Source organism: Haemaphysalis longicornis, unplaced genomic scaffold (genome assembly GCF_048455015.1).
Source record: "Haemaphysalis longicornis isolate Haplotype H1 unplaced genomic scaffold, Haemaphysalis longicornis Haplotype H1 scaffold_2, whole genome shotgun sequence".
NCBI classification, from domain to species: domain Eukaryota; kingdom Metazoa; phylum Arthropoda; class Arachnida; order Ixodida; family Ixodidae; genus Haemaphysalis; species Haemaphysalis longicornis.
The window spans coordinates 264,050,560-264,066,266 of record NW_027526295.1 but is presented as its reverse complement, the minus strand read 5'-3'; the positions used below and the strand labels follow the sequence as shown (position 1 = coordinate 264,066,266).

Sequence of the window (15,707 nt, the reverse complement as noted above, 5' to 3'; positions counted from 1 at the left end):
GAACAGAAGCACGAATGGGTGCGAAAACAGAAAGCCGCCGTCGCCGTTTCCACAAGTACAGGCTCGTGAAATAGCTGGGAATCTCTCCCGGATGAACAGCAAGTCGACGTGAGGCAATATTTCTTGTTCAATTTAAAGGGCTTTCAGAGCGACAATTTCGGCGGTGCCATTGACTTCCAAGCACGCGCACATCTCTGGTTGCCGGTTTGTCAGGCAAGAATTGGGAGCTGGACGGAGGGAGGGGAAACGGGGAAACGGGGGGAGGGGGGGGGGGCGTGCACGCGCAGATATAAGTTTCATGCCCTCACTGACGACATGTCCGTTATGCTGGCGGGAGGTTTAAACCTGTACATCCATCACCCCCAATGCGAACTTTCCGGTGTCCTCAGCGGTCGAGCGGACTCAATTGGTGTGTCACGCGGACAATGAGATGCCTAGGACGCGGGAGGAAAACAGGCAGCTCCATGTTTGCCCAGTAGACTAAATCTCGAGTCCTTCAAAGTCTCATAGGTCTAAGTTCTAATCGCGCGATTGAAAATTAGAAACAAACATGTTTTGTTTCGTGCATTTCATGTACTGCGTCCAGCTTCGCAGTCATCCTTCTTCACAGAGTGGAAGGGCACTAACTTTTTCTAATGTAGACGAACCACAAAAACTTCCACGATTCGAAATTTCGACGCACGTTAAATATTCCCAGGAGGTACATTGCTCTGCCTGCTTGCACTGTACGGTGTTCCTCATAGCACAGGAGTAGCTTCAGGCATGACACAATATTTCTTGGGAAGTGCGTTTCTACGAGGAAAAAAGCAAGCTTGTCCCACCACGTGTTTTTAAATTATTCCGCGCCGTGTTCAATCACGGATAGTTCCTGCTTTTTGCTGCTTTCAGCCATTGAATAAGCAAAGGTAGATTTCGCTCTAAACACCCCTTCCTTTGTCCGACCTTACCAAACGTCTGATCCCTGAAGGCAGCGAGCGCTCGGCTGCTTCACATAACCTTCAGTGTTTCAGATAGGGTAGGGCGGACAGAGAAAACCTCCAGCGTGTGGTACGTGCCTTATCTTTTCTTTAGAAGAAAGTGTATCCCCCAACCTTGCAGACTAGTACCAGAGTCCTTCGATGCTTCCCTGGTCATGAAACTCACGGCCAAGTTTCGTACGTGGACAAAGGCTACCACGAGGGGCGCCACCGCAGATCGGAGGGCATCGGGCGGCCGCCGTTACTCTGTAGCCAGACCGGCAGGCAGGAACGCAGTAGCAGCGTGCCCGTTCGCACCAATTTTTTTCGCAAACTCACAAAACGATAAGTCTATTTTAGCAGCCCACGACACGTAAAGCGAAAGCGCACTGCTGATAAGGCAACGAGCATCTGTTTTATCTTACTCCGTGGTCCGTTCCCTGCCTAACGCTCTGACCACACCCCCGGCCACGGTGTAACACCGTGCCCCCGGCTGCCCTCCGATCAACACAGCGCCGCGGCGCGGCCTACCTGGGCAGCGTACGAAGCTCTCCCATAGGGTGACGGCGACGTTTCATGACCAGAAAGGCATTGAAGGACTCTGCTAGTACTTACATTGCTTAGGAAAGAAACAGCACAAAGTAGCACGCGGAAAGGCAGGCCAATCCCGTACTATCCCATTCGGCCAGTGGTGATCCTTTCTGCTTATGGTGGTTCGTATCTTCCAGCGATGCTTTGTTTATGATTATACACTTCCGCTGACTAGTCTGATGACTTGCTACTCTGCTCCTCCTTCCAGAGGGGGAGTACAGTTGTCGACAAATTAAAGAGCGTCTTCCCAAAACAGCTCCATGCGCTTCACGTCTCAAATCACCCTTTCATTGCATACTCTCATAACCTCTTATAAGATCTTATAGCAAGAGCGGTGGTCAGGTGGAGCGGAGACATTAATGGTGACACAAACATCAGTAAGCTATCTCAAAATGCATCCCATGGTGATCAGAGTGATAACGAGTGACTGAACTAAACTAAAGCTCGCGCTTAACAAAATTTTGCCTCACACCCTCCAGAAGGTCACTTAACAAACTTACCCATGCTGGCTAAACTGTCGAATTCATAGGCAGCATTTACGTGGATGCTATCGATTTTTTTTTTTTCTTCAAATACTACAACTAATAAAAAGTACACCGCTGGAGTTTAAACACGTCCCTGGACTCGCCGGTACGCGCGCCGAACTCTAGGGGTTTCAAGCCCAGTGCGATGACCGATTCCGGAGAGAAGATTGCGATTTCAACACAAATAGGAAGCGAGAGAAAGTATTCCCCACAAATAGCATGAACCTTGGTGGTTGCTTTGAGCAGCCTAATAAATAGGCCAACATAACGGCTTGTCGGGAAAGTAGCTGGTAAATCGTCACTAAATCTGTTTTTCTTATCTGGCCTAATTTCTCACAGACAACCTTTACGGGGAAACGACAGTGTTTTGAACGCACCAGGTTTCCGCTAATTCCGCTAATATTGAACTCTCCAAACCGGTACGCGAACCGGTTCGTGTTGGGTCGAACCGGTACGAAATGTGTGTGTGTAGCGCCCCGAAAACTGAGAACCAGTTAGGCTTGCACATATACATACCTATATATACAGGGAGCAGTAGAACTTTGAAGATGGTAGAGAACACAAGAAAAGAAAACTTTGAACAAGGTAAAAGCACGATTGTTGACAACGTTTCGGCGAAGAGACTTGCTTTTCACCACTTTCTGACTAAAAAAATTCATCTGTTTCTATGACCCACCACAACCTCCCCTTTGCTTTCCTTTTCTTGACTGCCAACCCTTACTTTCTGTCATATTTAACCGTGCCCCTCATTTCCCATTTCTGATTCGCTACATGCATAGCGAGGGCCTCTGTTCTGGCAGTCTTGGTGCCATAGGGAGCTTAAGAGGGTTCAACGCTGGTCGACCACTCTCGACATGTCGTAGACACTCGAGTCACGGCCCGGGAGTTAAAAAGAAGGACCCCTTCACCCCGAGTAGTCCGAGTGGCGCTGGCTACCACCGCTAAGTACAGGAAACAAAAAATGCCTAACATAAATACCGAAGAAAGTGGTGGGGGAACAGCCCCGCCGGTAGCGCAGTGGTTATCGCACCAGACCGGTATTCTGGAGGTCGTGGGTTCGGATCTCACCCGGTGGACATTTTAAATGCAGCGCATTTCTTTAACTCACGATGTCACCCGGCGTTGTCGGCATTGGCGTGCCTCGGCGTCGGCAACAGCCGTTCCAGGTGCGCCCTCTCCCCCACTCCTCTCCCGCATCACGCTACCCTCCTCACTCTCAACAACAGGTCCGCACCCCTCCCCCTACACTATATAAAAAAATAATACTTACCGGCGCCTGGTTTCGATCCCACGATTCTGCGGGCGGAACGCAAGGTACATGGTGCTCTACCCACTGCGCCACAAAACCGACACAGAATGGAAGGCTACGAACGCGCCTTATATCCTTGACTCATTCAAACTACGTCAAGAAGCTGCCGATACAACGCATTCACTACCACCAACTCCCCAAACACTAAACGTTAACGCAATACACCCACCCCCTATGCGACGCATTTACTCGAGTCCCCCTCGCGGGGAGATGGGCCCTTTTTCACCACTTTCTGACTAAAAAATTCCCCCGCATTTCCCCGAGGGGGAGAATGTGAAAGTGCGAATGCACGGTTGTCGGCCCGCTTGCGGCGCTTGTGCTCGGCCCCCGCAGCCCACCGCCTCGCCGCCTTCTCTTCCATCTCTTCCATCGGGTTTGTAGTATCACGTGTACACCACGCAGTTATCAAGCCGCTATAACGCCGCTGAGTCGCCAACGCACGCCGCTGACGACGTAGTTTGAATGCGTTAAAGATATAAGGCGCGTTACTCACACTGATATCAGCGTGGTGTCCGTGGCTTAGCCTTTTACTCTTTGACTCTGCTGAATGCTGAGACAAAGAGGCTCGAGGTACAATGCAAACAGCAATGGTGACAGGGGGCAACCTTGTCTGACAGACGACTTGATCGCAATCGGCTCAGACAGAATACCATTGACGATAAGCTGTGTACTGCACCGATCATAGCACAGCTTGATGCCCTTATATAACACATCACCTAAGTTGACTGCTGCCAGAAGTGCGAATAAGAAATCATGAGAAACCCGATCAAAAGCTTTTGCAAGGTCAATTTGTATTACGGCCATCTGATCTACCGAATCGGACACGCACTCCAAGACAGAACGAGCGATATGCTTACAATCGTGCGAAGTTAAGGTGCTTGCTTATGCAGATGATATAGCGTATTTTTGTGCTGACAAAAGGAGTGTCCAGGAAGCCCTTACAGTGACTAAGCAGTTCTGCGATGTGTCTGGAGCGGATGTTAATATGGAAAAAACTAAGGGATTTTGGATCGGACAATGGGGAACAAAACCATCTACATTCGCTGGTATTATTTGGGATAGCGCCCCACTTCAGTACCTCGGCGTGCCGTTACATCAAATACGCAACACAGGGCCTCATTGGTCATCAGCGCTCACGCAAGTTAAGCGCGCATCGCAGGCATGGAATGGGCGAGACCTCTCTGTGTTTGCACGTGCAAGAGTGTGTAACGTCTTCCTTGCCACAAAGCTCCTTTATGTGCTTCAAGTGCTTCACTGTGCGCGAGCAAAGGTTCAGGCCCTGCATAGAGTTTTTGCAACATTTGTGTGGGGCTCTCAATGGGAACCTATGCGCAGGGACAACTTGTTTCTTCCTTTAAAGGCAGGGGGTGTTGGGCTCATGCATTTGTTTGTGCACCAACTTGTGTCTCGTTTTTTCTTCTACAAATTGGTTGATCACCCACTTTTACTGACTGTACTTCAGCAGCGCATAAGTTTCCATTTGCCTTTTTTGCTTGTATGTACGGGCGAGGTCAATACGAAGCCTCCATGGGGATTTCTCAAAGAGGTCGTGGAGTCATTTAACTTTCTTACCGCGCGGTTTTCCTTGGAATATCTGTTCAGCATGTCAAGGAAAACTATGACGAACACTCTTATTGAAAGTCTATTCCCGGTGCCTGTTTATCGCCAGCCTTACTTAGGCCACCAGAAAAGCAATGTTTTAAAACGCGTAATGAGCATGTGTATCCCGCCAAATGCAAAGACATTTTTCTTCAAGCTTCATTCTTCCACACTCCCAGTTAAGACATGGCTGCGCGAAAAAGGAATGTCTATTCCTTGGTCGGACAATTGTCGCCTCTATAATCAACCAGAGACAATTGATCATTGTTTTGTGTTGTGCCGGGACGCTGTGTTCTTCTGGGACGTTTTGCAGCGGACACTAAAAAAGGACATCGACATCACCCCGTACACCATTCGCTTCCTGCCATTTGAAGATGTTAATCGGGTGCCATATGACGTTTTCGTTCTCCTAGGATTGTTTAGCTTGTGGAAGTGCCGTATGACTGATCGGCATGCGGAACCCCCTAGGCCGACCAAGTGCATTTTTCGGGAACAGGCGGCGTTGGTGCGGAGCGTTTATGCTGCGCAGAGTGATCCACCAGAGTGGCTGCCTCTTTTGGATGCGTGCGTTTGCTTGCCTGAGTTTTGATCTTTGTTCGACTGTCTGTTAGTGCTTAAATTGTGTGTTAAGTGTCTCGTCTTTTGAAGTTTTCTAACATTTCCATGCATTAAAGAAAAAAAAAAAGTGGTGTCCGTGGCTTAGTCGGTAGCGCGTCGCGCTGCGGCCGCAAAGTCCTCGGATCGAAACCTGGCGCCGGATGCTGTTTTTTTTTTAAATATAGAGGAGCACTGCGGACGCCGCCGGCGGTGGATGGTTTGGGGTCGCTTATAAAGTGCATTCGCACTTAAAAAAATTCTTTATCTGTTTCTATGACCCACCACAACCTCCCCCTTTGCCTTCCCAGGTTTTCTTGACTGTCAACCCTTACTTTCTGTCATATTTCTGATTCGCTATACATACATGATGTGTGTGTGTGTGTGTGTATATATATATATATATATATATATATAATGTTTTACTCGTGAACAATGAACCAGCAACATGACCGCACAAAAACATATTAATGAGCTGGCAATGTTTCACGAGACGAACCGCCGAAACGCCACTGCACACCCGGCAAATCAAGCGATTGGCCTAAATGTTCGTACTACACGGTCGTTTCAATGGCTTCCCGAAGGACTTCGAACCAATTCACTGTCAAGTGGCGCATTGACTATCAGGCGTACTTTTAAGTAGGCGTTCAACTGTTACGTGAAAGTTGCCGTGTAGTATATAAGGCATAAGACATTGATACCATTGCTACAGGTCGGCGCTTTGCGCAAAACAATTTTTTAAGGCAAATAAGTTCTACCCGGAGAAATTTTTTCTCCGGGTAATACCAGAATACTAGTTTTAGAAACCCGGAAATGCCAGAATGTACTACATTTGGAGACCCTGTCTCTGCAATCGGAGCTAGCGAATCTACAACATTGGAATCCCACCAAAATGCACTTTTCCGCTGATCTTACACGACTAAATCTCACACGACTTACACGACTTGTCGTTGATCTTAGACGACTAAAAGTGTAGATAAAACATCACATGGAAAGAAGTAGCCTTTGTATTAGCACAGTACTCCCTCGTCCCAAAATGATATTCTGCACACGCCGCTGCGTCTACCAATCTGTAAATGCTTAATTTCATGCACGCGTCTCTGGTCGAATTGTGGGGCGAAGGCTGAAAAATGCTGGGCATCCGAAAAATCGCAACGAACAAGCTTAATTGCCTTCATAGAACATTAGAAGCGCGACGTGTCGAAACGCGTACTTCCCGTTTTCCCCACGAAGACGACGATGACGGTGCGAACCAGTCAACGGAGCATCTCTCTTCGTCCGCATGCAAAAATCACATCCTCACAGCTACTCCTGAGAGAGAAGGAACATGCCTTATCACAAATCATGCTCCCAGGTGGTGTCACCGGCCCAATACTTCATTGATTGTCAGCTAACGCCCGCCGCACCAGGCGGTCCTTTTCCTCCAAGTGTTAGCTGGACAGGGCGCTCTCCCAGAGTTCGCGAGAGTTGCAACGGATGAGGGAACAAATTGGGAAGTGCCTGTAGTTCTGCAGAAGCTTCATTGCGGGGAGTAACCGATGGGCTAAATTTGGTGGTTTGTAAGGGGTCATGGCTTGGCATCTTTCCACACTGGGTACAGTCGCGTGCGATTTGAAGGTAATCGCGCGAGCTTCGACCGATATAGAGTTCCTGTATATCGCGTAGCGCAAGAGTTGCGCGTCTGATTGCCACACGCCGCCGGTTCCAGTTCGCCAGGAAAGCCCGCTTTCAGTGCTGCTCACTAGACCCCGTATTCCGTCAGTTCTGCTCAACTGAGCATCGGCGGTTGCGGCAGCGGCGGCAGCGGTGCAGCTGATAAGCAGCTGACTATCGTGCGCCAGTTTTCGTCCGCGGCGCTTCTCGGCACTCCTCATCGCTGCCGCTGGCGCGACGGGCCGGCATGCGAGACGGGTACATGCGAGACGGGTGGCTTTCCCGCATGACCTGGAACTCGAAGGCGGATGGACACGCAACTCTGCGCAAGGAACTCTAGACCGATAAAGACGATAACGCCCTCACGCGGCATTTTTCCGCGCGCCTGGGACCAAGTTTATGCATTCTCTCCCTCGGTCGCTATTCCTGCAAGCAGTCATCACTCCCGCATCTACTAAACCACCCTTTCCGCTTTGTGGTGATTCTGTGTGGTTGTAATCCCGTGTGCTTATCGTGTGGTTATCAATCACGTGTGGTTATCGTGAGCAGCGCTAGTACCCATTGTTATAAGTGCGCAGTATTTCCGACAATGTGTTTGTGCGCACCTTTTCGGGAGGTGCTGTACGATACAAGTGAAACGTGTTCGCTCCGTGCGCGATAAAAAAAAAAGAGGAAGGCGTTACTGGTTGTGTCGCCGGAGTGATGGCTGCTTGAATAAACAGCTACTGAGGGAAAGACGAATGCTTATACTAGGAACCAGGCGCTGTAAAACAAGCCGCGGGGGGGTTATCGTCGTGGTGGGTCGACGCTCGCGCGATTACCTTCAAATCGCTCGCGACTGTACAGTCGCCAGCAAAAGTTTTCGGGATGTGCAGCGCGTGGCGGAGCGGCGCAAAACTGCATTGCCGCGCCATCTGCAACCAGCAAGCGCCGGGTCGAGGCACAAGGAACTGGCGTGTTATGCGCGCTTTGCGCATGCCTGTCCTTTATTTGTTACCGGGCATCTCTGATCACTCACTCACCCATGACATGATTTTGATATTCGCGGCAGCCGCGGTGGCGCCGCGTGACCATCGCTGTCGTTCTGCTATCACTGGTGCTACAAATTACGCAGCCCGCGGCCGCCGTTTGCGCGGGGCGCAACGTTGAATAAATCTTAGGCTATGTTCAGACTATCGAGGCAAAACCCATATCGTGATCCATGGACGTAAAAAGACGGCGTGTCACGCTGTTCGGTGGATTTAGACGTGAAATGACGACATTCTTTAAAGTTAGTTAGGACAGTTGCGGACAGTCTGAACTCGGCCTTATCTTTCAGGAAGCACTGCCGGTTGAATAGGAAATACTTTTATTTTATTTTTAATCTAAGCACCGATAAACTGTCAGCTGACCCACAATTGCCGTTGTAGTCGTCTCAGGGGCTAATTATCACAAAATTTATTTTGGGGTAGTCCCAACAAAACAAGAGTTACAGCCGTTTGGTGTAATTGTACCTCCTCCTTAGTCTGTCATGTATTAAATGCCGCATCGTTTACGGCTTCCCTGAAAACAAATTATGGCAAGTAAATGTGATTCGGCGTAATGATAACGGTCGTCCTCGCGGCCAATTCCAGTATGATATTTACATGAGACCTACATTACATTGAGAGCTGGATCTTTCCCCAGAAAGTTTGCTTTGCCGCAATAATAAATTTGGCGACGCGACTTTTTTCTAAGCACCACATCGAGGTACGCAGTTTCCAACAGGTAGCCTTTATTAGCTCCTGTAAAATAAATTTAGTCGTGGACCATTGCATCACTTGGAAGATAAGATTTATTGAATGCTGCGCGCCGCGCAAACGGCGGGCGCGGGCTGCGTATTTTGTAGCACCAGTGATAGAACGACAGCGATGGTAACGCGGCGCCACCACGGCTGCCGCGAATATCGAAAGCACGTCACGGGCAAGCGAGTGATCAGAGATGCCCGGTAACAAATAAAGAACAGGCATGCGCAAAACGCGCATATCCCGCCAGTTCCTTGAGCCTCTACCCGGCGCTCGCTGGCTGCAGATGGCGCAGCAATGCAGTTTTGCGCGGCTCGGCCACGCGCCGCACATCCCGCAAACTTTTGCTGGTGACTGTACGTGTACAGTGCGCGTCAGGCTTGTCTAGGGCAAGCGAGCGTGCGGCTTCTGAGCATGCTGGCGACATCTGCTGATAGTGGCTGGGTTGGAGATACCTTGCCATTGCGCGTGCGTGGATCTCGGACAGGCTCGGGTCGGTCGTCTTATAGCATGGGCCTCTCAATCTTAGAGACGCCACGCCCCACAAGGGGCGCTTTTATTCTGAAGTGCCAATCGTAGGCGGTGACACGGGGTAAGCGCGTAATTTGACGCCATGCATTATAAGTGCAGCCGTTATTTAATCGCACAAAAGTTTTGTCAGGAAGCGCTGCAGTGCCTTCTTGTTGCGTGCTCGCTAAACACGAGATTCAGAAGATTAGCGGAGGTCGTTTTCTAGCATCGCGTAACCGTCTGATGGTTTATTTCACCGCGTCTATCTGGCCTGTAAACGCTCCCGGCTGCCACTGTGAAAGACAATCGCCCCTGGAGGGTGGTGGCGTCTGCAAATTCGAGCGCACATGCGAAACGAAGACCGGCCTGACCCCTGTCCGAGATCGGCGCACGCGCAATGGTAAGCTATCTCTAACCCAGCCGCTATCAGCAGATGTCACCCGCGCACTCCCAAGCCGCGCGCTCGCTTGCCCTAGACAACCCTGACGCGCACTGTACAGGATACGCCACTCAAAGCAGCGGTGCTGGGTGATTTCGGAATAGACGACAAGATGAGTGAACAGTGCTATCTCCCTGGCTGCTCGGTAGGACCACATTGCCGGATCCCAATGTTCCTCGCAATGCCAACGGCAGTCCCTTGTTTCCCTCAAACCCCGTTGAGCAGACCCGAAGCTCCGAAAAAAAAACAACTTTTTCTGCTGTCACACAAAATCGTTAAGTCGCCATGCATTTCCCGCCATGCTGAAAGAGCGGTCAGCTAAGGTAGTCGATGTTAACTCCCCGTAAGCAGTGCCATCCATAGCTGTTGCCAAGCTTAACTAGTTTAGCACTACAGATATCTGAAAACTAGATTAAAATAGTCATTCGCACCAAGTACGAGGTAATTCACCGACAGACGCTGCAACAACGCTGTCACCAAGAAAGGGACGACGAGCCGCGCTTGTACGTAAAGACGCCGTTCTGAGGGCGTCTCTCCCTTCGCCACGACACTCGCGCAGAACTTAACAGCAATCGCTCTCTGCCGGCAAGCGATGCCGACGCATGAACCTACCTGCTTCGTCGTAGCTAACAGACGAGGACGACGTGAAGCACGAATCCTCGGAAGCACGTCGCGCAACGGGCGAGTGAGGATGTTCCGCGGCCGGGCCCTGCGGCGGTGCGGCCGAAAGGGACTGCAGATGATTTTGCGAGACGGCACGGGCGCCAGCCATCGCATGGTCCTGCTTGAGCTGGTCCGCTGGCATCCTGGTGCCCTTTCGGGTCCGGGGGAACCGCGCCTCGTGCTTGGGGTAGCGCTGCGCTGGCTCAGCCGCTGCCAGGACGGACCCCCGTTGGCCGAAGCGGCGCTCGGCTCTCTGGTGCTGCGCCATCGGGCTAGTCTGCGCGACTGCTGCTTCGAGCTGCTCATGAGCGCCTTGCACCTGCTCGGCTCGCCCACCGACTCGGTGCGACACAAGGCGCTCGGCCTGGCCCTGGTGAGCATGCTCAGCGCCGCCAGCGCGCAGTGCTGCGTCACCTCCACCGTCACGCAGGCGCCACGCAGCATTTTCGCTACACGTTCGATATACTGTATCTGTACGAAACAAACCCGCTTAGAGAGCGGCTGTAATTTTATCTTCCTGTTATTCCAATCTGTGCGTGCGTTCCGTTATTGCTGTGTTTCGAGATCAGATATCTCACAATGGCGGGCGTGGCCATTTTGTCGCGCGTTCTTCACGTGTGCGCAATGCCTGCGGAAGCTCTTAAACCGCCTACGGAATAGCCCGTTCAACGACGCACTTGTATATTTGAAGCGCAACAAGTGTTACCGTTTACCTATCTCGAGAAACAAGAGCACGTTCTCTAAGCATGAAAAATAATTGATTGATTGTAGGGTTTAAGGCGCCGACGCAACGCAGGCGATGAGGCGCGCTGTAGTGGAGGGCTCCGGATTAATTTTGACCACCTGGGGATCTTTAACGTGCGCCGAAATTTCGTACACACGGGCGTTTTTGCTTTTCGCCTCCATCAGAAAAGCGGACGCCGCGGCCGGGAATCGAACCCGCGACCTCGTGCTCAGCAGCGCAACGCCTTAGAAGCATGAAAAATAAACTTGACTGTTAGCAACGCACAACTGCTCGCACAAAATGTGCGCAAACACTTCCTTCTATAGTGCTCCCATGCTGTCGTCTGCTTTGTGTTGTAGTAGTAGTAGTAAAGTCCTTTATTGGGAAGGGACGGCCGGTTGGCCAGAGGGGGGAAATGGGAATAGCAGGGAGGGAGGATTAACACTTCTTGGATCTTCAAGGGCCGTACATGATCTAATTGTCCAGTTTGAGGGACCGAGTGGGTTGTAGGCCCCGGCTCACACTACACGAGCCAGACCGCTCTCAAGGGAAAAAGTGCCTAGCGCGGCAAGGAATTGGGGGTCATAGCTTAGCTGGTGAAGAACCATTTGGGAGTGCATTTTCAATAATACAGTCTAGTCCACTTATAACGATATCCAAGTGCCAAGAAAATCCCATCGTTATAACCGATAATCGTTATAAGCGGGTCGAGAAAAAAAAAGCCACAAGAGATCTCAAAACATTTTACTAGCATGCAAGTGAGGTAGTGCACCTGCTGGTTAGCAGAAAAGCCATAGTCAGTCAGCTTTGACTGCTTCACGCGAAGCTGACGCACATCTTTTTCGAGAGCATCTAATTGCTCCAGGCAATTAGATGATCGCCGCAGCGCCGCAGGCGAATCGGCCATGGCATCCGAACTTTCAGTCCGACTCCGCAGTGAAACTGGTGAAACGTTGAATGGACGCAGATGCGGAGAAAAAAAAAGCACTCAGTTCGGCACGCAGAAAAGGCGAGGGAAACTTCCGAGCTGCGAGCAGTGCGAGCCGAACTGGCCGAACCAGCCGAACGTTGGTTCGGCCGGACGCGCGGACGAGGCCAAAGCAGCGGCTCCGGGAGGGGAGTCGGGAAGAAAAGCTGCTCTCGCTTGGCGCAGTCGACTCCTTTTCTGAGGGGTGGACGGGATGCACGGCGCGTCGCGTGCTGTCGGCGCCGAGTGCCGGCGCCAGCGCCGGCGGCAGCTCGCATTTTCGGCGCGCGCGGTAAGCGGATTCAATCGCTATATCCGATATCGCGGCTCGGGAGCATCGTAATAAGCGGGTTATTTTACCATAGAAAGCATACAAAATTAGATGGTGCAATCGTTGTCCATCGTTATATCCGATATATTGTTATAAGCGGTATCGTTATAAGTGGATTCGACTGTATATCGATGGTCTTGGAATGCAGTGCAGTGCTAGATTAAATGGTTTAGGTCCGCGATAGAAGTCGCTGAACAGTGCGGACAACATGGGGGTAGTGACTTCCCAGGGTGAATCCATTTGTATATTATGTGAGGAGTGACAGCAGCGTTCGCAAGAGTCTTATTAATGAAAATTTCGGCTGGGCGTGGTAGGGAAGGGATGCCGTGTAGGTAGCCAAGCGGAGTGCTTGATGCTAGGCGGTATCGGCGCGCGTGGCGAGCGTGGTCCAGTTGCAGGCGAAAGGAGGTGAGCAAGACAGCAGCAGGGGATTGGTCATCCAGCCGAGGGGTTGAGGAGGCTCTCCCTAGCCGTGGAGTGCGCGGTCTGGTTGCCATGTCCCTGCATCACGTGTCCCGGTATCCATGCCAGACGAGTTTTAGTGCCATTCTGTGCGAGTATGTTTATCATAACTTGAATCTGGTGGACAGTAGGATGGTCAGAGAAAGCCTTTTTAAACTCGGCAATAGCATTTTTGGAGTCAGTGAGGATACGAATGCGGGCAGAAGCAGAGACGTTGTAGGCAAGATGGTCCAGTGAATGGAGAATGCCACGCAGTTCGGCTTCAGTGGGAGACGGATAATATGTTTTGTAATGGAACCGTCAAATTCGGGTCGTGCTGGACAATGCCACGCGAGGCCCATTCGGTGGTGGTCCAGGCTGGCATCGGTAAAGATGTCAATTTCATCTGGGAGCTTCGTCCCCAGGATGCGACGAAGGGTTTTTTGGCGTGGACACATTGTTGCTTTGGGAATGCCAGCTCGCTGATGTGGCGATGTCAGAAGTGGCCTTTCCCCGGGGGCAGGCGGTGCCGGACTCAATGGTGGTGGCAACACGGTTCGAGCATCCCACGCAGCTAGCGCCGCTCACTGACACGTAAGAGATCGGCGTTGTTCGTGTTGGAGGGAAGCTTCAGAAAGCAGGGCTTCCACAGGAGGCAGAGGAGCCGCCTTTTTGAGAGCATCTATACGGGTGTGTCGTGGCAGTCCAGTTATTGTTCGGAGCGTGGCCCTGTGCAGTACTGATAATTGCTTCTTATGACTGTTTGAGAGGGTCACATACAGGGGCGCCGTAGAGAAGGCGGCCTCGAGCCACTGCTCGTGCTAGGGTAATGCAAGCCGCTTGTTGGGCCCCTCCGTACTTATTTCACATTCTAAAGATTATATGAAGCATTGGCTTCCAGGTACCTCGAAGTTGCTTTATCCAGCACTGCGCGCTGTTGTGAAAGGTAAGCCTGCTGCGCCTAGCATCAATTTGGATTTGACTAGTGTGGCTGATGGGCTAGTTGCTATCACAGCGAAACTGTTTAGGGCTAGAGTTCCTCAGGTTTTTTATGTGCGTAAGTGGAAACTCAGGTACAGTCGCGTCTGGCGCCTCACTCGAGGCAAAGTGGCCCATTCACGAGCTGCGTCCGCGAGGAACGTCTCCACGTGTTTGCTGTTAGCACGCAGTCACCATCAAAGTCCCACCCCGTTCAAAACATGATTTGAGCCTCAAGCTCAAACGTCTCATCACTTGAATATGCGTTTTGATAGGCACCATTTTCAAAGTCAGTAGACTCTGGGGTAGATAATAAAGGCTCTTCAAAATTAGCCGCTGTGACACCTGGCTGCGTCAACAACGTAATCGTTTACACTAGTTCCAAGCGCTTGCGTGTCCAGTGTCTTCCGACTCCTCGGTGCGGCGGCTCCGTGTCAAGAAAAGTCATCATTCTCCATACTCCGGCGGCAAAAAGGCCGGGGCCCCGCCAGATGAACAAGCGTCAGGGGCCTCTGGCAAGGGTAAAGGCCTATGCTATACTTTCTCAGGAATGCCTCTACTTATTAAAGAAACCGGTGGGTGCCCGGCGGTACGCGGATTCGAACCTCCCGCATACGAGGCGCGTAAAAGGAGAGGCGAGGTGCAGCCTGCTCTACCTCTCGCTGCGGCAATTTCACTTCTCTTCTGTGCTCGTAACGTAGAGGCCGTGGTACCCATGCGTCCACCCTCACACAGTAGAACAGCTCATAAATTTTTTTAATGTATTCTTGAAACACAGTGCACTAAACGCAGGACACAGAAGATACAGGAACACAGCTAGCGCCGGATCCTTTTGGGCAGATAAAATGGACGATATCACTCGTGCTGTCCACTTCGGAACGTAATGAGCATTTAGAAGGCAGCGCTTGTACAGCAACCGGCAGCCGTGAGATTTCACTTGCAAAGCAAGTCATGGCTCGCGCCGTGCATGTATCTGCGTGGCGAGTCTGCTTTTCCCCGCGACTCTGCGCTTGCCCAGGCGATACTTTTCTGTGCATTTTATCTTTGCGCAGACTTCGCGGTTATGTCTGACGTCATCCGATTCCTTTTGCGGAATTATGCATCACAATCGCATTGCTGGCTTTCTGTCCGAATCCGTACCGCTAGAAAGTAACGGAGAGCCAAGTGAGCGCCCGCATTATATGCAGACTTGATGGATGACGTGAATTGTCTAGTGTCCAATCACACGGCCGGGGAGAAGTACACAGGTGGCGTGGCGAGGATACTAGCGGAGGACGAACGGTGGCGCGGCAAGGGACGCAGCTGCCGCCGATAAGTCACGTGTGACGTGACCCAAGTGATGACGCCGGACACGGAGGTTTACAGTGAGCCGAACCGAAATACCGCTTGTGAGATTCGTCCGTTCAGAACAAATCAGCGATCCGCCTATTGTAAGATGCGCAAGACCGAGCATTCAGCCAGCAGCTCCATTGGTTGAATGTAAAAATTCCCGATATCTGTGGCCGTCTTCGCTCCAGTTCAGGCTAAGCAGTAATAGAATTACAGTAATTAAATTACAGTAATTAAATTACTGTTGTGCTGTAATGAGTAATGTAACGAATGACTTTGTAGTGTTGGTAATTTAGTAATGTAATAAATTACTTCAGGCCAGTAATTTCATGGAAA

At 51.1% G+C, this 15,707-nt stretch overlaps 1 protein-coding gene across 1 annotated transcript in view; it reads right to left on the bottom strand.

Annotated features, from left to right (window-relative positions):
- Positions 1-10,960, bottom strand: part of LOC144170608 (fibronectin type-III domain-containing protein 3A-like) — a 72,868-nt gene extending 61,908 nt beyond the window's left edge. Inside the window, exon 1 of the mRNA XM_077700510.1 lies at positions 10,551-10,960. Within this exon, the coding sequence (XP_077556636.1) occupies positions 10,551-10,869 (319 nt within the window). The 5' untranslated portion in view covers positions 10,870-10,960. The remainder of the gene's footprint in view (positions 1-10,550) is intronic.
- Between the last annotated feature and the right edge of the window lie 4,747 nt (positions 10,961-15,707).